The 24,173-nt window shown below is 41.0% G+C and overlaps 1 protein-coding gene across 1 annotated transcript; it reads left to right on the forward strand.

The window, feature by feature from the left end:
- Window positions 1-19,770: 19,770 nt before the first annotated feature.
- Window positions 19,771-21,311, forward strand: LOC130720244 (probable serine/threonine protein phosphatase 2A regulatory subunit B''delta). Its single transcript, XM_057570870.1, has 2 exons — window positions 19,771-19,856; window positions 21,023-21,311. Exons 1-2 carry the CDS (start codon window positions 19,783-19,785, stop codon window positions 21,213-21,215), a joined length of 267 nt encoding a protein of 88 aa, XP_057426853.1. The 5' UTR covers window positions 19,771-19,782; the 3' UTR covers window positions 21,216-21,311.
- The last annotated feature ends 2,862 nt before the right edge of the window (window positions 21,312-24,173 follow it).

Below are 24,173 nucleotides of genomic sequence, written 5' to 3' on the forward strand. Positions count from 1 at the left end.
GATGAAGATCCATCACTTTGTAATTAGTCTTGCCCGGTTTGTAGTTGGTGTACAGGGCCTTGTTGGTCTCCTCCTTCGTTTGGGGTTTCAGCTTCGATTCAGTGAATTGGAATCGATACCCACGAGCAGTTTCTGGACCCAGCAGATTCACGAAGGACTTCTCAGTAATGATGATCTTCCTTCCAAGAATGTGAGATACCACCTGAGTGTCATCGCAGTCGGCGTGCTTCCAGAATTCCTTAATCAATTTGTCATACACCAGTCCTCGAAGCCTGTTGAAGTAGTTTTCCCAACCTGGAGCTTGAACTTCAGGATGAATATCATACCTATTTGTAGCCAGATTGTCGAGATCAAATCTCCATTCTGCCAGTACTTGAAGTTCCTCAGGAGCATACACACAATGAACGACACAGCCCCGTTCTGCAATCGTAATAACTTGCTCTTGAGCTTGATCTTGAACAGGAGCTTCAGGACCCAATTGGCTTGTAGCTTGACCAACTACCATGTGAGGGAACCTTGTTGCTTCAGCGGCTTCGTTTCTGGTTCGTCTCACCATTGTTGAAGAGGTTGAAGGTTTTGGGTAGAAGATGAAGGTTTAGGATGTATAGAGTGCGAGAGAGAGATCGAGGGTAAGCGGTTTTGAAAATACAGAAGAGAGAGAGTAAAAACCGAAAGTGTAGGAGATCGTGTGTGTGTAGTGGGTTTTATCAAGTAACCGTTGTTGATTCAAAAAGCATTTTAAGATCAACGGTTAAAAATTAAAGACATGATAGTAACAGTAAATACACGTATCACACACAAGAGAGAAGCACATCTACACGAATCATGACAGACTGTCACACAGGCACAAGGAACTATGCATCAGAAGTACTGACACATGTGTTACTGTCTCAGCTTCAGAGTCAGCACCAATGGGTACTTACACTCTGATTGAGTTACCTTCTGGACTAGACATCTTCTGATCAAGAAGTGTCATAGTCAGAGGTTCTGATCCATCTTCACTCTGGACAAAAGTCCATGTTCAGATTTTTCAGAATAAAATTAAATCTATCCTCTGCTAAGGGCTTTGTAAAGATATCTGCCCATTGATGGTCAGTATCAACAAACTTCAGAAGAAGTACGCCCTTTTGTACATAATCTCTAATAAAGTGATATTTTACCTCAATGTGCTTTGCCCTTGAATGTAAGATAGGATTCTTACTCAATGATATTGCAGCAGTGTTATCACAGTAGATTGGGATATTGCTCTCAAGGATTTGATAATCCTCCAGCTGATGTTTCATCCAGAGCATCTGGGTGCTGCATATTGCTGCTGAGATATATTCTGCCTCTGCAGTGGATAGTGCAATGGTTGATTGTCTCTTGCTTGCCCATGAGACTAGATTACTTCCCAGAAATTGACAATTTCCAGAAGTACTTTTTCTCTCTGTTCTATCTCCAGCATAATCAGCATCACAATAACCTGAAAGCTTATACTCTGATGTTTTCTTATACATCAAGCCAAGGTTAGTGGTGCCTTTCAGATACCTTAGGATCCTCTTAACAGCAGTTAAGTGGGTTTCCCTTGGATCTGATTGGAAACGAGCACATAAATGAACACTAAATAATATATCTGGCCTAGATGCAGTTAAATATAGAAGTGAACCTTTCATACCACGATTAAGCTTCTGACAAACTTTACCACTTGCATCTTCTTTCTCCAGAATGCATGTAGGATGCATTGGAGTCTTGGCCACTGTAGATTCCAGCATATTGAACTTCTTCAGAAGTTCTTTAGTGTACTTGCTCTGATGGATGTATGTTCCTTCTGGTGTTTGATCAACTTGTATTCCCAGAAAGTACTTTAATTCTCCCATCATACTCATCTCAAATTCAGCCTGCATCATCTCAGAAAATTCCCTTGCAAACTCATTTTCCAGAAGGAATGAGCTGAGTCTCTCATACCATGCTCTGGGAGCTTGCTTCAGACCATAGAGTGAATTTTTCAACTTGAACACATGGTCTGGCTTCTTCTCATCTTCAAAACCTGGGGGTTGATGAACGTAAACTTCCTCTGAAATGTAACCATTTAGGAAGGCACTTTTCACATCCATCTGATGAAGAACTATGTTGTGATTTACTGAGAAAGAGATCAACAGTCTGATTGCTTCTAGTCTTGCTACTGGAGCAAATGTTTCAGTGTAGTCTATTCCTTCCTGCTGGCTGTAACCTTGAGCAACTAGCCTCGCCTTGTTTCTGACTACATCTCCTTTCTCATTCAGCTTGTTTCTGAACACCCATTTTGTTCCAATTACATGGACACTCTAAGGCTTCTTCACTAAGCTCCAAACATCGTTCTTGGAGAATTGATTCAGTTCTTCTTCCATGGCCAGAATCCAATCCTTGTCCTAAAGAGCTTCATCTATGGACTTGGGTTCAATTAAGGACACCAATCCTTTCAAACTAAGCAAGGTCTCTTCAGAGGGTCTGAAGGCTGATCTGGTTCTGACTGGTTCATCTTTGTTGCCCAGAATCAATTCCTTAGGATGAGCTGCAGTGATTCTGCTCTTCTTCAGAGTTTGTGAATCAGAGGGACCAGCTTCTTCTTCTGGTTCATCTTCCTCTGGCTCAGCTTCCTCTGGAGCTTTGCCTTTGTCAGAGACATTTATGCTCATATCTGCAAACTTCTCAACTAGCTTTGACTGGTCAGAGTCAAGCTTATCGTCAAATCTAACATGGATAGACTCTTCAATAGTCTTAGCATCAGTATTATAAATATAAAACCTTTAGATCTTTCAGAATAACCAAGTAATAGACATTTAGAAGATTTAGCGTCAAATTTATGCAATCTATCCTTAGTATTAAGAACATAGCAAACACAACCAAAAGGATGAAAATAGGAAATGTTGGGTTTTATGTTCTTCCACAATTCATAGGGAGTCTTATTCAGAATTGGTCTCACAGAGATTCTGTTCTGAATGTAACATGCTGTATTTACTGCCTCTGCCCAAAAGTGCTTAGCCATGCCAGTTTCTTGGAGCATGGTTCTAGCCATCTCCTGAAGAGTTCTGTTCTTCCTCGTTTTGCACTTGGGCAATGAAGGTAGAGAACACAGCATGAGACTCATCCTTACGGTTTAGAAACTTTACCCATGTCCAGCGGCTATAGTCGTCAACGATGACCATCCCATATCTCTTGCCACCTATAGACTCAGTTTTCATTGGTCCAAAAAGGTCGATATGCAGAAGTTCCAACGGCCTTGAGGTTGAGACAACATTCTTTGCCTTGAAAGGGACTTTAGTGAATTTGCTTTTCTGACATGCTTCACAAAGAGCGTCTGAAGCGAACTTCAGATTGGGTAAGCCCCTGACAAGGTTTAGCTTGCTCAGCTGAGAAATCTTTCTCATACTGGCATGCCCTAACCGTCTATGCCATACCCACTGCTCTTCATTAATAGAAAGAAGGCACTTCACATTCTGAGCCTCCAACTCAGATAATCTAATCTTATAAATGTTGTTCTTCCTCTTGCTGTTAAAAAGAACAGAGCCATCGATCTGACTTACAGCCCGGCAGGACTTTTGATTGAAAATAACATCATAACCCTTGTCAGCTAATTGACTTATAGACAATAAGTTATGAGTTAAGCCGTCTACCAATAACACATTATCAATGCATGGACTACTATCTACACAAATAGTTCCAGTACCAACAATTTTACCCTTTTCATTTCCTCCAAAGCCAACTTCGCCTCCAGGCTTAAGTTTTAGCTCTTGGAACATACGCCTTTCGCCCGTCATGTGACGCGAGCATCCACTGTCTAGATACCATGACTGGTGTTTCAGTGGAGCTATCAAGGATATCTGCAACATAGATAATCTTGTCCTTAGGTACCCACTTTCTGGGTCCTTTCTTGTTAGTTACCCCAGAGGTTCTGATCACCTTGGGGGTCTCAACATGATAATGTAAAGGAATTTTTGCATGATATTTAGACATGGAGAAAGATCCCTTTTTAAGAGGGGTTTTAGCAACTTTAGCAGGTAGAGGATCAGGCAATATGGTACCAGAGGGAACAAAGCATTCATACAAAGATTTAGCTTTAGGCACAAAAGGCTTATTTCTAATTGGTTTAGAATAGCCAATGCCATGCATTCCATTTCTGCTTACGCCATAGATCATTGAGGCCATTAAGCATCTATCTACGCTTTTAGCCAGGAATCTTTGAAAAGACTTTTCATACTTAGATTCATTTCTACAATCAGAGGCATCACAAGCAACTATTTCTTCTAACTTAGCAATCTGGTTCTTAAGCACAGAGTTAGAATTGATCAAAGCATGATTATCATTTTTCAAATCAGAAATAATTTACTCATGTTCAGAAGGAGTCTTTGAAAAAGCAGATAAGTCCTTTTTCAACTTTTTATGCTTAGACAGTAAGGAGTTGTACTTATCCATAATATCAGACAAGGCATGTTTCAGTTCAGAGGTAGAGAAAGAAGCGAATACCTCATTTTCATCGTCTGAATTGGGATCTCCTTCTGATTCTGACTCAGAGTCAACAGCCTCCTTTAACTCTGCTCCTTTGTCTTTGACAATAGCCATGAGTCCTTGGACTTCACCATCAGAGTCAACATCCTCTGACTCTGATTCATCAAATGTCACCATCAGACTCTTCTTCGTCTTGAAATTCTTCTTTGGCTTCTTGTCCTTCTTCAACTTTGGACAATCACTTTTGTAGTGCCCTGATTCGTTGCACTCAAAACATGTGACTTCCTTGATTGAAGACTTCTTCTGACCTGAGGACTCATACTTTCCTTTGGCCTTTCCAGAGCCTCTGTACTTGCTCTGCTTGTGCTTCCAGATGCGGTTGAGTCTCTTGGAGATCAGAGTCAGCTCATCTTCATCAGAATCTTCTGATGCTTCTTCAGATTCTTCTGCTTCAGCTTGGAGAGCTTTTGACTTTTCAGCTTTAGCCTTCTCAGATTTGGATTTTAAGGCTATAGACTTTTTCCTCAGATCTTGCATCTCAGAGCGCTTCAGCTCATGGCATTTCAGTATGCTGATGAGTTCTTCTAAACTCATACGCTCAACATCTCTTGTGAGCTCTATTGAAGTTACCAAGGGCATCCAGCTTTCAGGAAGACACTTAAGAATCCTTATGACGTGATCTTTTGTCGTGTAGCTCTTGTTGAGAGGTCGTATTCCAGCTACAAGCAGTTGAAATCTGGAAAACATTTCTTCAATGGACTCATTTGGCTCCATGATGAAGGATTCATATTTTTGGATCAAGGACAATGCCTTTGATTCTTTGACTTTCTTGTTTCCTTCATGAGACATCTTCAGAGATTCAAAAATTCCTTTTGCATACTCACGATCTGTAATCTTCTGGTACTCTTCCTAAGAAATAACACTTAGAAGAATTGCTCTTGCTTTGTGATGTTGTGAGTACAGCTTCTTTTGATCTGCAGTCATCTCTGACCTTGGGATCTTCTTGCCATCTGCATCGACTGGACGCTCATAGTCATCCACAATAATATCCCAGAGATCTGCATCAAAACCCAGAAAGAAACTTTCGAGTCTATCTTTCCAATACTCGAACCTTTGACCGTCGAACATGGGAGGCTTTGCGTTGTATCCATCTTTCTGTGTTTCACTGGTGGTAGCCATTGTTTTTCACACCGGCCCGGATCACTGAACACTGTTAGGTTTGGTAATCAGAACTTGCGCTCTGATACCAATTGAAGGTATGAAAAACGGTAGAAAGGGGGGGGGGTTTGAATAACGTTTTCAATATAAAAACTTCCACCTTAAAGATTTTAACAAATCTTTTCGAGAACTAAGTTCTAAAGATGAGGGATAGAAAAGCACACAAGGATTTTATCCTGGTTCACTTGATAAATCACTCAAGCTACTCCAGTCCACCCGTTAAGGTGATTTCTTCCTTCTTAGAATGAAGGCAATCCACTAATCAGGTAAGAGTTACAACTGCACTTGAAACCTACAAGTGACTAACAATTACACTGACTTAGATCACACTAAGATTCACTCTCTTAGTCTTCTCTAGGATCCGATCAACCTTGATCTCCTAAAGGAACTAAACAAACTGTTTATCAAAGAATTGTTTACAAGAGATTTGCTTCTAAAAAGCTAATAGTAAACTCAATGAATTTCAGATGAAAGAAAACTTAGAAGATTTTGAATATGTCTTGCGTATGTGAATGCTTCTAACCATTTCTTTCAGTCTTCAGCCTCTTTATATACTCCAAGGATTAGGGTTTGAACGCTGCATGGAAATGCTACCGTTGGAGGGCAGTTTATCAAAGAAATGTTTACAAGAGATTTGCTTCTAAAAAGCTAATAGTAAACACAATGAATTTCAGATGAAAGAATGCTTGAAGGTTTTTGAATATAGCTTGTGCTTGTGTAGATTCTTCCAACCGCATTCTTCAAACTTCAGCCTCTATTTATACTCCAAGGATTAGGGTTTGAACGCTGCATGGGAATGCTACCGTTGGAGGGCAGTTCTGGAAATTCCAGCTTCTGCTGTGGCTGAGAACGTTAGGTAGGTCGTCAGGATGGTACAGTTGCTTTTGTACTTGGATAATGACTTGACCTTTAAACCTAGGAGACTTCTGATCAGGGGAATGCTTCATGTTGGAACTTGTGAAGCCGGTTGATCAGAGTCAGAGGGAAAGCACAGATCCTCTGACCTATGTATCTTCTGATTCTGAACTCAGAAGGAAGTACATGGTCTTCAGAGTTTCTTGCTTCTGGACTTCAGAGTTTCCACTATTCAGCTTCTGTATCTTCAAAGTCTTCTACACCATCAGAACATCTGAACCTTCAGTGTTTCTTGGTTGTCAGAACATCTGGATCTTCAGAGCTTCTAGTGACTGAGTCCACATCAGAGTTTGTGTAGCTTCAGAACTTCTGAAGCTTTTCCACTGTTCATATTGAACATGGTCAATGCGAAAGCGTTGCTTGGGTCACTCTTTATGCACAGTGCTTCTGATTTGTATGAGATTGAGTTGAGGTCAGAGCCTGTAAATAGCACACTCAGAAAAACACGTTAGAGTACCACAATTGTTCATATCAAAAGGTTAACTTGTAATCATCAAAACATAGAGTTGTACTACTAGATCAAAACTTGATCTAACAAATGCGAATTTGGGTGAAAATGAGTTTTTAAGGGAAAATCTCAAGTTAGAAGGGATAATATGTTTGTCTTGGCAAGCCTCATTTCCCAGATGGTTTCCCTAAGCCAAGATTCCCCAGTGAACTCCCATGTCAAAATTTGAGAATTCTTGCCCGATGATAGATTTCCCAAGGCTAACCTATGCAAATTTGGGTGGAAAATGAGTTTTCAAGGGAAGATCTCAAGTTGGAAGGAAACTTGGTTTTCCATGGGATGCCTCGTTGCCCAAATGGTTTCCCTTTGCCCTGGTGCCCCCATGAGCTCCAACGTAAAAATTTGAGAATTTTTCCCCGAGGATGGATTTCCCAAGGCTAACCCATGCAAATTTGGGTGGAAAATGAGTTTTCAAGGGAAAATCTCAAGTTGGAAAGGAAACTTGGTTTTCCATGGAATGCCTCGTTACCCAAATGGTTTCCCAATGCCAAGGTGCCTCCATTACCTCCCATGTCAAAATTTGAGAATTCTTGTCTCGAGAATGGATTTCCTAAGGCTATTCTAAGCGAATTTGGGTGGAAAATGAGTTTTCAAGGAAAAATCTCAAGTTGGAAAGGATAGTTGGTTTGTCTTGGCATGCCTCATTTGCCAAATGGTTTCCCAAAGCCAAGGTGCCCCCGTGAACTCCTATGTCAAAATTTGAGAATTCTTGCATCGAGGATAAATTTCCCAAGGCTAAACTATGCGAATTTGGGTGGAAAATGAGTTTTCAAGAGAAATTCTAAAGTTGGAAGGGTAACTTTGTTTGCCATGGCATGCCTCGTTGCCCAAATGGATTCCCCGTGCCAATGTGCCCCCGTGAGCTCCCATGTAAAAATTTGAGAATTTTTGCCCCGATGATGGATTTTCCAAGGCAAACCAATGCGAATGTGGGTGGAAAATGAGTTTTCAAGGGAAAATATTTAGTTGGAAGGGATAGTATATTTGTCTTGGCATGCCTCATTTCCCAAATTGTTTCTCTAAGCCAAAGTTCCCCCGTGAACTCCAATGTCAAAATATCAGAATTCTTGCCCCGAGGATAGATTTCCCAAGGCTAACCTATGCAAATTTAGATGGAAAATGAGTTTTCAAGGGAAAATATCAAGTTGGAAGGGAGACTTAGTTTGGGTGGAAAATGAGTTTTCAAGGGAAAATCTCAAGTTGGAAAGGAAACTTAGTTTGCCATGGAATGCCTCGTTACCCAAATGGTTTCCCTATGCCAAGGTGCCTCCATTAGCTCCCATGTTAAAATTTGAGAATTCTTGGCTCGACGATAGGTTTCCCAAGGCTAACCTATGCGAATTTGGGTGGAAAATGAGTTTACAAGGGAAAATGTCAAGTTGTAAAGGATAGTTGATTTGTCTTGGCATGCCTCATTTACCAAATGGTTTCCCAAAGCCAAGGTGCCCCCGTGAGCTCCCATGTCAAAATTGGAGAATTCTTGCCTTGATGATGGATTTCCCAAAGCTAACCAATGCGAATTTGGGAAGAAAGTGAGTTTTCAAGGGAAAATCTCAAGTTGGAATGGATAGTATGTTTGTCTTTGCATGCCTCATTTTTCAAATGGTTTCCCTAAGCCAAGGTTCCCCCGTGAACTCCCATGTCAAAATTTGAGAATTCTTTCCCCGAGGATAGATTTCCCCAGGCTAACCTATGCAAATTTAGATGGAAAATGAGTTTTCAAGGGAAAATATCAAGATTGAAGGGACACTTGGTTTGCCATGGAATTCCATGTTTCCTTATGCTAAGGTGCCCCCGTGATCTCCCATATCAAAATTTGTGAATTATTGCCCCGATGACGGATTTCCCAAGGCTAACCTATGCAAATTTGGGTGGAAAATGAGTTTTTAAGGGAAAATCCCAAGTTTGAAGTAAATTTGGTTTGCCATATCATGCCACGTTGCCCAAATGGCTTCCCAATGTAAAAATTTGAGAATTCTTTCCTCGATGATGGATTTCCCAAGAAACCTATGCAAATTTGAGTGGAAAATGAGTTTTCAAGGGAAAATCTCAAGTTGGAAAGGAAACTTTTTTTGCCATGGCATGCCTCGTTACCCAAATCGTTTCCTTATGCCAAGGTGCCTCCATTAGCTCCTATGTCAAAATTTGAGAATTCTTGCCTCGAGGATGGATTTCCCAAGGCTAACCTATGCGAATTTAGGTGGAAAATGAGTTATCAAGAGAAATTCCAAAGTTGGAAGGGAAACTTTGTTTGCCATCTCATGCCTCGTTGTTCAATTGGATTCCCCTTGCCAATGTGCCCCCGTGAGCTCCCATGTCAAAATATGAGAATTCTTTCCCCGATGATGGATTTCTAAAGGCTAACCTGTGCAAATTTGGGTATAAATGAGTTTTGAAAGGAAAATCTCAAGTTGGAAGGGAGAGTTGGTTTGTCATGGCTTGCCTAATGGCCCAAATGGTTTACCTAAGCCAAGGTGCCCCCGTGAGCTCCCTTGTTAAAATTTGAGATTTCTTGCCCCGATGATGGTTTTCCCAAGGCTAACCAATGCGAATTTGGGTGGAAAATTAGTTTTCAATGGAAAATCTGAAGTTGGAAGGGATAGTATGTTTCTCTTCGCATGCCTCATTTCCCAATTGGTTTCCCTAAGACAAGGTTCCCCCGTGAACTCCCATGTCAAAATTAGAGAATTCTTGCCCCGAGGATAGAAATCCCAAGGCTAAACTATGCAAATTTAAATAGAAAATGAGTTTTCAAAAAAAAAAATCTCAAGTTGGAAGGGAAACTTGGTTTTCCAAGGGCTGCGTCGTTGCCCTAATGGTTTACCTATGCCCAGGTGGCCCCATGAGCTCCGATGTAAAAATTTGAGAGTTCTTTCCCCGAGGATGGATTTCCCAAGGCTAACCTATGCAAATTTAGATGGAAAATGAGTTTTCAAGGGAAATCTCAAGTTGGAAAGGAAATTTTGTTTGCCATGGCATGCCTCGTTACCCAAATGGTTTCCCTATGCCAAGATGCCTGAATTAGATCCTATTTCAAAATATGAGAATTCTAGCCCCGATGATGGATTTCTCAAGGCTAACCAATGCAAATTTGGGTGTAAAATGAGTTTTCAAGAGAAATTCTAAAGTTGGAAGGGAAACTTTATTTTCCAGGGAATGCCTCGTTTCCCAAATGGATTCCCCGTGCCAATGTGCCCCCATGAGCTCCCATGTCAAAATTTGAGAATTCTTGCCCCGATGATGGATTTCCCAAGGCTAACATGCGAATTTGGGTGTAAAATTAGTTTTCAAGGAAAAATATCAAGTTGGAAGGTAAAGGTGGTTTGTCATGGCATGCCTCATTGCCCAAATGGTTTCCCTAAGCCAAGGTGCCCCCGTGAGCTTCCAGGTCAAAATTTGAGAATTCTTGCCCCGATGATGGATTTCCCAAAACTTACCAATGCGAATTTGGGTGGAAAACGAGTTTTCAAGGGAAAATCTCAAGTTGGGAGGGATAGTATGTTTGTCTTGGCATGCCTCATTTCCCAAATGGTTTCCCTAAGCCAAGGTTCCCCCGTGAACTTCCATGTCAAAATTTGAGAATTTTTTCCCGGGGGATAGATTTCCCAAGGCTAACCTATGCGAATTTTGATGGAAAATGAGTTTTCAAGGGAAAATATCAAGTTGGAAGGGAGACTTGGTTTGCCATGAAATTCCTCGTTTCGTTATGCTTAGGTGCCCCCGTGATCGCCCATATCAATATTTGAGAATTCTTGCCCCGATAACGGATTTCCCAAGGCTAACCTATGCAAATTTGGGTGGAAAATGAGTTTTCAAGGGGAAATCTCAAATTGGAAAGGAATCAAGTTGGAAAGAATAGTTGGCTTGTCCTGGCATGCCTATTTTCCCATATGGTTTCTCTATGCCAAGGTTCCCTCGTGAACTCCCATGTCAAAATATGAGAATTCTTGCCCCGAGAATAGAATTCCCAAGGCTAACCTATGCAAATTTTGATGGAAAATGAGTTTTCAAGGGAAAATCTCAAGTTGGACGGGATAGTTGGCCTGTCTTGGCATACCTCATTTCCCAAATGGTTTCCCTAAGCCAAGGAGCCCCCGTGAACTTATATGTAAAAATTTGAGAGTTCTTGCCCCGATGATGGATTTCCCAAGGCTAACCTATGCAAATTTTGGTTGAAAATGAGTTTTCAAGGGAAAATATCAAGTTCGAAGGGAGACTTGGTTTTCCATGAAATTCCTCGTTTCCTTATGCCAAGGTTCCCCCGTGACCTTCCATTCAATATTTGAGAATTCTTGCCCCGATGACGGATTTCTCAAGGCTAACCTATGCAAATTTCTGTGGAAAATGAGTTTTAAGGGAAAAATCTCAAGATGGAAAGGAAACTTCGTTCGCTATGGCATGCCTCGTTACCCAAATTTTTTCCCTATGCCAAGGTGCCTTCATTAGCTCCCATGTCAAAATTTGAGAATTCTTGCCTCGATAACGGATTTCTCAAGGCTAACCTATGAGAATTTGGGTAGAAAATGAGTTTTCAATAGAAATTCTAAAGTTGGAAGGGAAACTTTGTTTGCTACAGCTTTCCATGTTGCCCAAATCGTTTCCCCGTGCCAAGGTGCCCTCGTGAGCTCCCATGTCAAAATTTGAGAATTCTTGCCCCGATGATGGATTTCCCAAGGCTAACCTATGGGAATTTGTGTGTAAAATGAGTTTTCAAGGGAAGATATCAAGTTGAAAGGTAGATTTGGTTTGTCATGGCATGCCTCATTTCCCAAATGGTTTCCCTAAGCCATGGTGCCCCCGTGAGCTCTCATGTCAAAATTTGAGAATTCTCGCCCCGATGATGGATTTCCCAAGGCTAACCAATGCGAATTTGGGTGGAAAATGAGTTTTCAAGGGGAAATCTCAAGTTGGGAGGATTAGTATGTTTGTTATGACATGCCTCATTTCCCAAATGGTTTCCCTAAGCCAAGGTTCCCCCGTGAACTTCCATGTCAAAATTTGAGAATTGTTGCCCGGAGGAAAGATTTCCCAAGGCTAACCTATGCGAATTTAGATGGAAAATGAGTGTTCAAAGGAAAATATCAAGTTGGAAGGGTGACTTGGTTTGCCATGAAATTCCTCGTTTCCTTATGCCAAGGTGCCCCCGTGATTTCCCATATCAAAATTTGAGAATTCCTGCCCCGATGATGGATTTCCCCATGCTAACCTATGCAAATTTGGATGGAAAATGAGTTTTCAAGTGAAAATCTCAAGTTGGAAGGAAACTTGGTTTGCCATGGCATGCCTCGTTACCCTAATGGTTTCTCTACGCCAAGGTTCCTCCATTAGCCCCCATGTCAAAATTTTAGAATTCTTACCTCGAGTAAGGATTTCCCAAGGCTAACCTATGCGAATTTGGGTGGAAAATGAGTTTTCAGGAGAAATTCTAAAGTTGGAAGGGAAACTTTGTTTGCCATGGCATGCCTCATTGCCCAAATGGTTTCCCCATGCCAAGGTGTAACGCCCCGATTTCTCGAGTGTCATACAGTAACCAATTTTCACAAATAATTTTCGCCGATTTCGTTACTTATCTTGATTAGGTGATAAAAGATCATTTTCTCTTTAGAAAACTCTTGAATACCACGTTTTATAAACCTCATTAATGTTTCTCCGATTTACAACTTTAACCAGAAACAGCGGATTAATGAAAAATAGTTTGAATTAAATTCATGAAAGGATTCGAACATAATCTATCACTGTCATAAAACCAACTGTAAATAAAAGAAATGCCGTGTCCAGACCCAAGTGTGGAAAAACCACGGTGAAAGTAAACTAAGTACATCAAATAATCAAAGTTTCCATAAAGCTTAACAAAATTAAAGTAAGGTTCTAAAATGAATGCTCGCTCTCATAGGGTCCCCCAGCATGGCAATATCAGTCACTCGTCGAGCCAACCGCACTGTCTCTGGCGTTTCTTCACAGAAGCCCTGACCTCCGGTGCATCTCCACGCCCCCCCGTCTCGGCATCCCTAGGTGCATCAATTGCTGCAACATACCGTGGAGCAAAGTCCTCCATAGGCTCTGCAGGAACTGGAAGGGACTCGAGAGGCGGAGCTGGAAAGTCATCAAGGCGTGCCCACCAATCGGGTGCCCCGAGCGCCCGTGAAGAACCTCCCCTCCAGCAATCCTCTGTGGAGAGTTCGAGCACGAACCCTCGTCTTCCAGTTGGTGGAATCTAGCAGGCGGATAGGGCATATCAATGACCCCCCCTTCAATCGTTCGGACCTCCACCAAGTTTCCGTCCCTTTCCATCCCCATGAAGCTCACATCCCCGACATAGACTTTTCGAGTCCCGGAGGAGTCGGCTCTCCAGGCCCGATCGTCAAGCAGACTATCAAGTCTCAGTGCCCAGTGATGGACGTGCGTCGTCGTCGTGGACGTCATCTACCCCACCCCCCCCCTCAAATAACACATAACACAAAAAGTAGGGTCAGGTCTAAAAGAAAAAAACACATAGCAAGATAAGTATAATGATTCAACTTCCAAATTAAATAATTACTTCTTTCACATTGGGGTTCCTATAGTTAGTAGATCATCGAACGGAACCTCACTTCACACAACCCACCAAAACTTCCATGGCCATCTTCGTGCTTCCGCAGAGGCACGGTTATCACGGTGACCGCAGTCAACCAATTCACGTGGAGCCGCAATGATCCACAAAAGTTCACGGTGACCGCAGTCAACCAAATCATGTGAAGCCACACCGGCCCACAAGGTTCACGGGAGACCGCAGTCAACCCAAATAACTCCCTCGCGTGCAAGGTACCATCGTTCTCATGGACCATACTCTACCTGACCTATGTCCGCTAATTAATTTCACTTGCAAGCGAGTCACAACATTATTAATTCTCTTTCTCTTTGTTCTTAAGGCTCTAAAGTCAAACCTAGAGTCTTAATTTCATGTCGCAGAAATGAAACAACAATCCAAGCGTCCAAGGGAATTACAGCTGGATGAGCGACCCTTGAACAATTCTCCAATAAGCATATTATATCGCAAATCCATAACCATAATCATAATTCGCATGCCTTTCAACCACATCATCATAGCAAATTAATTAAATGAGTTTCCTAATGACTTGCGCATTGAAAAGAAGAAAAAGTGTGGCTCGAACCCTAGGAAATAGGTTCGGCCGAACCATGAACAAGGCTCCAGGGTTTTCAAAAATTCTTTTCTTCCTCCTTTTCAAACTCACAAGCACTAGGCCAGCCCCCAATCATCACTCAAGTCACACAAAATTTTCAGATTTAGAGTCATCACCAACAATCATCACTCAACATGTCAAAGACAAGGGATTTCACATAGCCAACTTTCAAGCATGCATATGGATTTTCTCATGTCATCATAACCAACATCAACAAAGCATGAATAGCATCACATAGCCTAGCATCATCTAAGAAATTCACAGCAAGCATACCATGCCCAAACCTCATGGAAAAACCTTCAAAACACATCATCACATAAGGCAAATCATGGCAAAAACCTCCTAGTTAACCTACCCTTCCTAGGACCAGCCCTTACCTTGGGTTCTTGGTCTGAAAAAGAGAAAAGATGTAGGTTCAGAACTCGGTTGCTTGCTGTCCACGTCCCTCTTCTCCTCCTCCACGCGAATCCTCTCCCTCTCGCAAGGCTCTCTCACTCGCACGGCGTCACGGGTGGCGGTGGTGGTTTGGTCGGCGGCGACTAAGGGTGCAAGGGAAGGTTTCTCCCACTCTCTTCCTCTTCTGTTTTCTTACGTAAAGAGTGCTCTAGGTTTCTGTTTCTGATATGGAGAAAAGAAACAAGTTTCCCCCCTTTACCCCTCTTGAACCCGCAACACACACAACCTAGTGGGCTAGGGTTTCAATCTTCTTTTCAAGCCCAAACCATGCCCAAGCCCTTGACCCATCAATTTATTTCTTAATCTGGTCTAAACTCAATAAAAAAACCAAGTCCTTTTATGTAAAAACAGAAGCAAAATCGGGATTAAAATAAAACACCTCAATTAGTTCGCTGGTACTGTACAGCCTGAACGACAATCACTAAAATGCGAATATCTCGAGCTACAGAGGTCGGAATTACCTGATTCCACTTCGAGAATTTTCTATACTTAAAGGGCTACAACTATCATGAAGGAAGTTTTCCCAAATGAAGTCGTTAAGACCCTCTTAAAATTCGCACAAGTTGACAGTTCTAATCTGCCAGTTATCAAACATTAGCTAAAACTCCAATTTTATTCAAACTTTCATAAAATTGTTCCAAATTGAACTTAGGGCCTTACACAAGGTGCCCCTGTGAGCTCCTATGTCAAAATTTGAGAATTCTTGCCCCGATGATGGATTTCCCAAGGCTAACCTATTCGAATTTGGGTGTAAAATGAATTTTCAAGGGAAAATCTCAAGTTGGAAGGGATAGTTGGTTTGTCTTTGCATGCTTATTTTCCGAAATGGTTTCCCTAAGCCAAGGTTCCCTCGTGAACTCCCATGTCAAAATTTGAGAATTCTTGCCCCGAGGATAGAATTCCCAAGGCTAACCTATGCAAATTTTGATGGAAAATGAGTTTTCAAGGAAAAAAATCAAGTTGGAAGGGAGACTTGGTTGGCCATTGTTCTAGAATATACCCTAAAACAGAGAATGAGTAATCAAAAGACTTAGAGTGTTATTCAAATGGAAAAGTGAACATGGATTATACATCACATGCTTTCCCTTATATAGTTGGTGAACACATAACCCTAGTAATAAATGCATTGAATGAGTTGACTAGGTTACATGATAAGGGGGAGGATATCAAGGGGAATATATTAATAACTACTTTGACTATTTTTGGGGAGAAAAGAGGGATGAATCTTGACTCCCTTTCATGTTTGGTTGTCTTCCTTTTGGACTTCCTTAGTTGGTTCTTGGGTCGTTCATCCAGCTTAGAGGCATGCTTTGCCCAATCCAAATTCATGATGGTACACATCCCCCCAAGGCTTGTGGCTAGGAATTAGGCACAAAAGCCTTTAAAACTTGGAATGCACTGTTGTAAGTCAGTTGTTGGTTTCAAAGCTAAGAGGAAAGGCTCGATACACGACATGAGGTCGGCGGAGGACAAACCCACTTGGTGTGGGGCCAAGTGGTGAGGCTCGACGCGCGGGTTGGGCGGAGAATAAACGCACTTGACGCGAGACCAAGTGGTTAGGCTCGACGCGCAACGCGAGGTTGGGTGGAGAATAAACGCACATGGCACGAAACCAATTGGCCAGACTCGACGCACGACACATGGTCGGCCGGAGATTATAAAATCACCTGGCACATAGCCAAGTGGTGAGACTCAACACATGACACGAGGTTTGACAAAGGTTATACACGCACCTGGCACGAGGCCGCATGGTGAGGTTAAACGGCGACACGAGGTCGGGCGGAGGATATAAACGTACCTGACATGGGGCCAAGCGGTTAGGCTCGACACGCGACATAGGGTCGACAAAGTTGAAATTCACTCGGCACGGGGCCAAGCGGTGAGGCTCGACGCGCGACACGGGGTCAGGCTGAGGTTATAAACGCACCTGGCATGGGGACAAGCAGAGAGGCTCGACGCGCGACACAGGGTCGACGGAGTTGAAACGCACTCGGCTCGGGCCAAGCAATGAGGCTCGACACGCGACACAGGGCCGGCGGAGTTGAAACGCACTCGGCACGGGGCCAAGCGGTGAGGCTCGACGCGCGACACAGGGTCAGACGGAGGTTATAAACGCAACTGGCACGAGGCCAAGCGGAGAGGCTCGACGCGCGACACAGGGTCGACAGAGTTGAAACGCACTCGGCTTGGGGCCAAGCGGTGATGCTCGACACACGACACAGGGCCGGCAGAGTTGAAACACACTTGGATCGGGGCCAAGCGGTGAGGTTCGATGCGCGACACGGGGTCGGCGAAATTGAAGCACACTAGCCACGAGGCCAAGTGGTGAGACTTGACATGCAACACAGAGTCAAATGGAGATTTGTTGCAGTTTACCATTGTGTAGATTGCCTTGATTCTTATCTTGGTTGGGTAGATCAAATTTGGCCAATATTTAGTCATTAAGTCTTCGGTAACATTGTCCATGTGGTTGGTGGATAAGTGGTTTTCACTTTTATCCAATTTTCTGATCTTTGTGTTAGAGAACTTCCATCGCACGCTGTAAATACTTGATATTGTTTGTAGTTCAGATATTCAAAAGATACATTGAATAAATCATGAGAGTAAACTGAGCAAATAACGAGATAACTATAGTCAAAGAGCTTTATACACTACACCAGAAAAGGGCTTTTACAGCGCCCCTTTTACAGCGGTTTAGGTGGCAGCCGCTGTAAAAACATAAACACGGAGCGGATGATGGGCTATTACAGCGTTTTATTAAACTAACCACTGTAAAAGCATTACCTTTTAACAGCGGTTCTCTTAGAAGGCGCTGTAAACACAAAAACACGGAGCGGTAATATGCTTTTGTAGCGGTTTATATAATAAACCGCTGTAAAAAATAGGTTTCACTATTTACAGCGTTTATGAAACTAACCGCTGTAAAATTAACGTAAATAATAAAAATCCAAAATTCAAGTTTTGTATGGGATCGAACCCAGGTTCCCTTAAGAAAAACACAATAGTCTTTCCACTAGGCTAGATTCACTTTATGATAGATTTGTACAATTTATAGTATTAATATAAAATTTAGTTGATTTCTTTAATAAATGGTTCAAAAAATGTTCTGTATGGGATTCGAACCCGGGGCACCATAGAAAATATAATGAGTCCTTACAACTGGGCTGTTACACGGTTTTTGTCAGTGTATTCGTTTTTTAAATATAAGTATTATTTTTATTGATTTTGTAAAATTACATTTGTAACTGCAAACCCTTATTTTTTACCAGTTACATCTTTCACCACTCTGCTACCTCACGACTATTCTCGACCTGCTACTTCTCTCAAAGCCCTCGCCACCTCCTGCCTCCGTCGTCCTTGCCGCCGCCGCCTCCATCCCTTCCGCTGCCGCCGCGGCCTCTGCCTCCATCCCTTCCGCTGCAGCCGCCGCCTCTGCCTCTCTTTTTTTGGGTCGCTTCCTGCACGGTTGTTGCCCTGCTCTCATTATCAACCTTCCATTGTTCCTCAATCCTCTACACAAGTAATTTTCCTCTTCCTCATAAGGTAATACTTTGATCTGATGCTATGATGTTCTTCATTTTTGTAACTGCAGCCTAGGGTCTGAGTTGGTTTTGCTGCTGTTGAAATTTCCTGAAATTTTCTCCATACTCTATGCTAGTAATCTTTTGTTTGTTCTATTCACACTGTGTTTGGTTATGAATATCAATTAGGTAGCTTCAATTTTGGCTTTACAGCTAAGAGTATCAGTTCAAATATCAATTAGGTAGCTTCAAATCATTCACTAAAATCTTCTATGTGGGGGGCATGGGGGAAAGTTGCAATAGCATAGGGGTAAATAGCAAAACCACAGACCGGATGGAGGAGGGAGTAGTTTATGCAGTAAAAGATATTGGTTATGAATCATGATGATGAGAAAGGGGACACACACACACACTCAGAAGAGTGAGATAAAGTGTGAGGTTTGAAAGGTGAATAAAGCAATGGATGATAAATATTGAAAGGCTTGGAACCAAGCCTCACTAGCTGCAGAAACAGGGTAGGTTCGGGAAATAAGTGTCGGCAGCTTGTTTAACATGTTCTAAGAATATACAAATAAAATAGCAACTATTTAACTTAAGTGTGTTATGTTTTGTTGTCTTTTCTTGTTCTCTTTGTGGTTGTGGGGTACCAGCACTAGATGAAAAAATAATACTAGAGCCTTCAATTATAGGAATTGACAAATTACCTAATTAGATTCCAAGTTCTCCATTATTTGTCTTCACTACGTTGTGATTTTAGGTGAGTTTTATGGTTATTCATCCTCAAGATTTTGAGTTGTGATTAGGATCATTATTACTGTTAAGTGACTACTTTTTATGTCATAATGAAAAATGAAAAACCTTCAAAACCATCATATTTTGATAGTAATATATTCATATAGAATATATTACTACATTAATAGATCTGGAAATGGTCGTATTACCCTGAGGGAGCTGAAGCGTGGAAATATAATTGATGCAATGCTGCATGCTGATGAAGAAGAAGACATCAACAAGGTTTTGAGGTAGATATATTGTGAAAATGTCATTACCATTAACTTCAAAAAATGATTTTGGTTTCTTATTCAAATGAATTAAATATATTTATATCAAAATGCAGTGATCTTTTATACCTTCCCTTAAATATTGTTTGCAGGTACTTCTCTTACGAGCACTTCTATGTTATATACTGCAGGTTTTGGGAGCTGGATACAGATCACGATTTCTTGATAGACAAAGAGAATCTTATCAGATATGGTAACCATGCGCTCACCTATCGAATTGTCGATAGAATATTTTCTCAGGTTTGTGTGGATATAATATTATGTACTGCTTGTCTTGATATTTGATAAATAGCGGTATTCAGCCACGGACAATCCAAGCCTCCAACCCTGCCCCTTCTAATAGACATACAATGTCTGTACAGTTTTTTTCATGACTTATCAGATTATTTGTTGAAGATACTAATTTTGACTCAGTTAAATATAATCACAGGTTGCAAAATAGTAAGGTTGAGGGAAAGATGGGTTATGAAGATTTTGTTTATTTCATACTGTCAGAAGAGGATAAATCATCTGAGCTGAGTCTTGAGTATTGGTAACTTTTTCTCATTCATTTTTCCGTTTCATTTGTTATCCTCTCACCCTTCTTGATAAGATGTCACCGGATTAGTTGATGTCTAAGATGCAAATATGATGATGATTCATTATGTTAACCACGTAGATATCATGTTTTCTTTTGTTAGAATTTAGAAATATAATATAAAACCATTCATATGTTCTTCACTCAACAACTGTAGATTTTGGGATAGTTTGTTCATGACATGGTATCAGAGCCTCTTTGATAAGTAGTCCAGAGTTTGATCCTTGTTGCCTCCATTATTCTAATAAAAAGTTGAATTTCAGCCCATGGCAGGCAGCCCGCCGCATTCTCCATGCTTCAAGCCTAATGGGCTCTTGTGTGAAGGGGCGTGTTAGAAATATAATATAAAACCATTACCCAATAGCTTAAGCTTTTGGGATAATTGGTTCATGACATATTTGATTTGGATTTTGGACTTCACATATGCATACTCAAGTCTCAAAGGCATGGTGCTGAAACTTCACCTATTCAAAACAGACCAGAGTTTCAATTTTTAGAAATAACAATTTTCATGTATGATGTACTAAAATTGTTGTTTTTATAACAGTTGTTGAAAGAGACAAAAGTAGGTAACAACAATTTGCATATTATTTTCAGTTTTACCATTGATGAGAAAGTTTTTCATGAATTGTTTCCCCTGTTTCCTGTGACTTCAAAGTACAAAATCAAGAAAACGTCAAAATAGAAAAACTGTTTTTATATTAGCACGGTATAAAAATCCAACGGAAGAGTTTTATTTTTTCAAATAACTGTTTTTCAAATAGTTCCAAACACATCCAAAGTCTTTCCTTTCAAGGACGGTGATATTGCAAGCTTTGTGTCGTAGGGTATTATACTCAATAGCAGTGTCAAGAAAAGGCACAGCTGAGAAATAGGACAGGAATGATGGATTGAATTTTAACTTTGGGCTGGTTGGTACCTGGAATGATTGTAGGGAAATTGCACAATTTATTTTTTTGTTTTTGATTTTTTTTTAAAAGCTTTCTACCTTTTTCCACTGCCCTTTATTTTTCACCTTGCCCACAAAGCTCACCCTTAGGCTAGCATTTATAAATTGACCTTTGTGGTTGACTCTTATTAGCTATGTCTGACTTTGACTCACTTTAACTTGTCATGGTCAGGTTCAAGTGCATTGATTTGGATGGAAATGGAGTTTTGACACGAAATGAACTGCAATTTTTTTATGAGGAGCAATTGCATCGAATGGAGTGCATGGCTCAAGAACCTGTGCTTTTTGAGGATATATTGTGCCAGATTATTGACATGATTGGACCTGAGGTTTGTCTTTCAATCTTTCTTCAATTGATTGTTTAATCATATTTCATTGTGTTGTCAGGGAGTCACAATAGCTGAAAATTGATGCAATCTAGTGAGCAGTTTATAAAATTGTGTTTTGTCCTGGAGAAATGACAATCCAACCAAAAAAAAACAAATTACAGCGGTTACGTGGAGGAACCGCTTTAATATATATCATCAATTACAGCGGTTACCGGCTGAAACCGCTGTAAAATAAGAATCAAGTACAGCGGTTCTCTAGAATAACCGCTGTTGTAGGTCTGTATTTACAGCGGTTTTATTAAATCAACCGCTGTAAATAAGCGTCTTTTACAGTGGTTAGAACCGCTGTTAAGGCTTTTACAGCGGCGAGATCTACAGCGGTTTTGGACCACAGAAAACCGCTGTAAAAGGCAATTTTGAACCGCTGTTAAAGACCATTTTTGGTGTAGTGATAACAGAATAATATCTTTTAAAATGATTTTTCTGAATCATCCTGTGGCTTTAGACATTGTTCTCAACCTTGAATGTTGCTTATTCCTTGAGTCTTTGTGTAAAGATGCCTGTAAATGGCATTAAAGTGACCAATCAACTATCAACAATTATGACTAATTGATAATTAATATACAATTAATATAATGACAAATAATTAGGGTAATAAATTGTGAATGCCTTGAAATATTGTGGAATAACTAAAAATTAGGAAATTTATTCGACGGAAAAAATAAGTGACAAATGTAAATTCAAATTGTACAACTGCCGGGTGATTAAATGATTATCAATACTCATAATTGATATATAATTATATATGACTATTTGCAGTACAATTAGTTAGAGGAGTATTTTATCAAAAATATAATATCTAAATTATCAAGGTACAGTTCGATCTATTGCTAGGAAGTCATATTTTCTGGTATTTCAAATCTTAGATTTTAATGTCAATGATCATAATAATCTACTTCTGGACAAATATTCTCTAAGCAAATTCAAGGCAGCAAACCATAGAAATTCACAAAGGAATTGGAAAGTCTACTTCAAATGAATAAAATTCTATAACGAGAGGAGTAATATCATCAGCAAATCAACACGAACCAATATATGAATAATCAAAACGGGTGGTGGAAATGAAAATATAAGTGAAGAATGACTTATCGTATTTCATGAGAGAGCAACCACATCATGGTCTCACCGGTGGACAATAGGTGGTCTCGCGTCATAATCATGTGGAGGGAGATCACGACCTTTTGTTTCAGACTGTTGAGGAAGATATAATTATGTCATGGCTGTTTGGAACTCGTTAACACGTTTTGTGAAAGATTGGTGGTATGATTGTAAGGAAGAATGATGTTTGAGCATGTTAACTCCTTGAGGACCTGGGAAGAGTTTTACCCGGCCCCACAGTGGGCGCCAATGTTCTAGAATAAACCCTAAAACAGAGAATGACTAAACAAAAGACTTAGAGTGTTATTCAAATGGAAAAGTGAACATGTATTATACATCACATGCTCCCCCTTATATAGTTGGTGAACACATAACCCTAGTAATAAATGCATTGAATGAGTTGACTAGGTTACATGATTTGGGGAGGAAATCAAGGGGAATATATTAATAACTGTAACACCCCGATTTCCGGGTGTCACTTTAGTAACCAAAAATAAACTTTACGCGGAAAACAGTAATTTTTTTTCGATTGATTCCTTTAAATAAAGCGATAAAGAAATAAAGACATAACTCATCACTGAACTAACCGATATACAAATATACACATGTACAGCCTCAGCTGCACTCTCCCGTCACGCGCACTCGCAGTGACTCCAAAGTAGTATGCCCGTAGGCAAATATATACAGAACCAGGAGTGTGAGTAAGAAAGTTATAATTACAATCCACTAGGAGAAAGTCGGCGTCAAAATGGCCTAAGCAAAGACCCCTATGGTCCGACTGACTCACTGTGATCCCTCAATAAGAGAACCACACAAAAGCCATGCGTCGGGAACCTACCCTGTCCCAAAGCAAAACGAATCAGAGCTCTACACAGAATATGACGCCTGTCTAAACCTACCCTCCCATTACTGCTCACATAACCGAGTCCACAGCGAACTGAAGACGGCAAGTTGAAGCTCAGCTCCATGCGTCGTAGAACTCCCTCCGTCAGACGTCCACGCTCGTCAGTCCGGTCCACCACCTCAAACCTGATCCCCCCCGAGGGAGAGACCATCTAAAACCAGTTGGCCATCGACATCTGGCAGCAGGCCGACCGCCCAAACACAAACATGAAACCAAAGCCAAGGCGCTAGGGTCAACTCACGGAAATAAGTAGATATACACTCAACATGTGACATGGGGTATAGATATATATGTTGTTGTATATACATATAGATAATCCTAGCATGTTATGGCTCTAACAATGCTTCAATAAATCAAACAGCACACAATTCCAGTCAGAATGAATGTATGCAGGAAATGCAATCAATATGATCCGGATTGTGACGCGTTCCCGTTCGCCACAAGTGAAGCATTCCCGTTCTTCACTATGGATGAACCATTCCCGTTATTCATCCTTGGTGAACCATTCCCGTTATTCACCGTATGATGAACCATTCCCGTTATTCATCATTAATGCATTGGTGAACCATTCCCGTTATTCACCATGAGATGCACAGGTGAACCATTCCCGTTATTCACCCGATTGATGCAATATGGTTAGCCAAACATCGAATCGTCCTCACCACACAAGTGTTTAGCTCAAACCCAAACTCAAAACAACCCAAGAGTTAGTGTCGGTCAATACAACGCAACTCCAACAACAAGAGAACCCAAGGGTTTAGTGTCGGTCAATACAACACAACCCCGACAACAAGAGAACCTAAGGGATTAGTGTCGGTCAATACAACACAACCCCAACAACAAGAGCACTAGAATAAGAGTTTAGTGTCGGTCAATACAACACAACTCCAACAACAAGAGTACTAGAGTACTCGGTGACTTTCAATCATCAC

Source organism: Lotus japonicus, chromosome 5 (assembly GCF_012489685.1).
Source record: "Lotus japonicus ecotype B-129 chromosome 5, LjGifu_v1.2".
Classification (NCBI taxonomy): Eukaryota; Viridiplantae; Streptophyta; class Magnoliopsida; order Fabales; family Fabaceae; genus Lotus; species Lotus japonicus.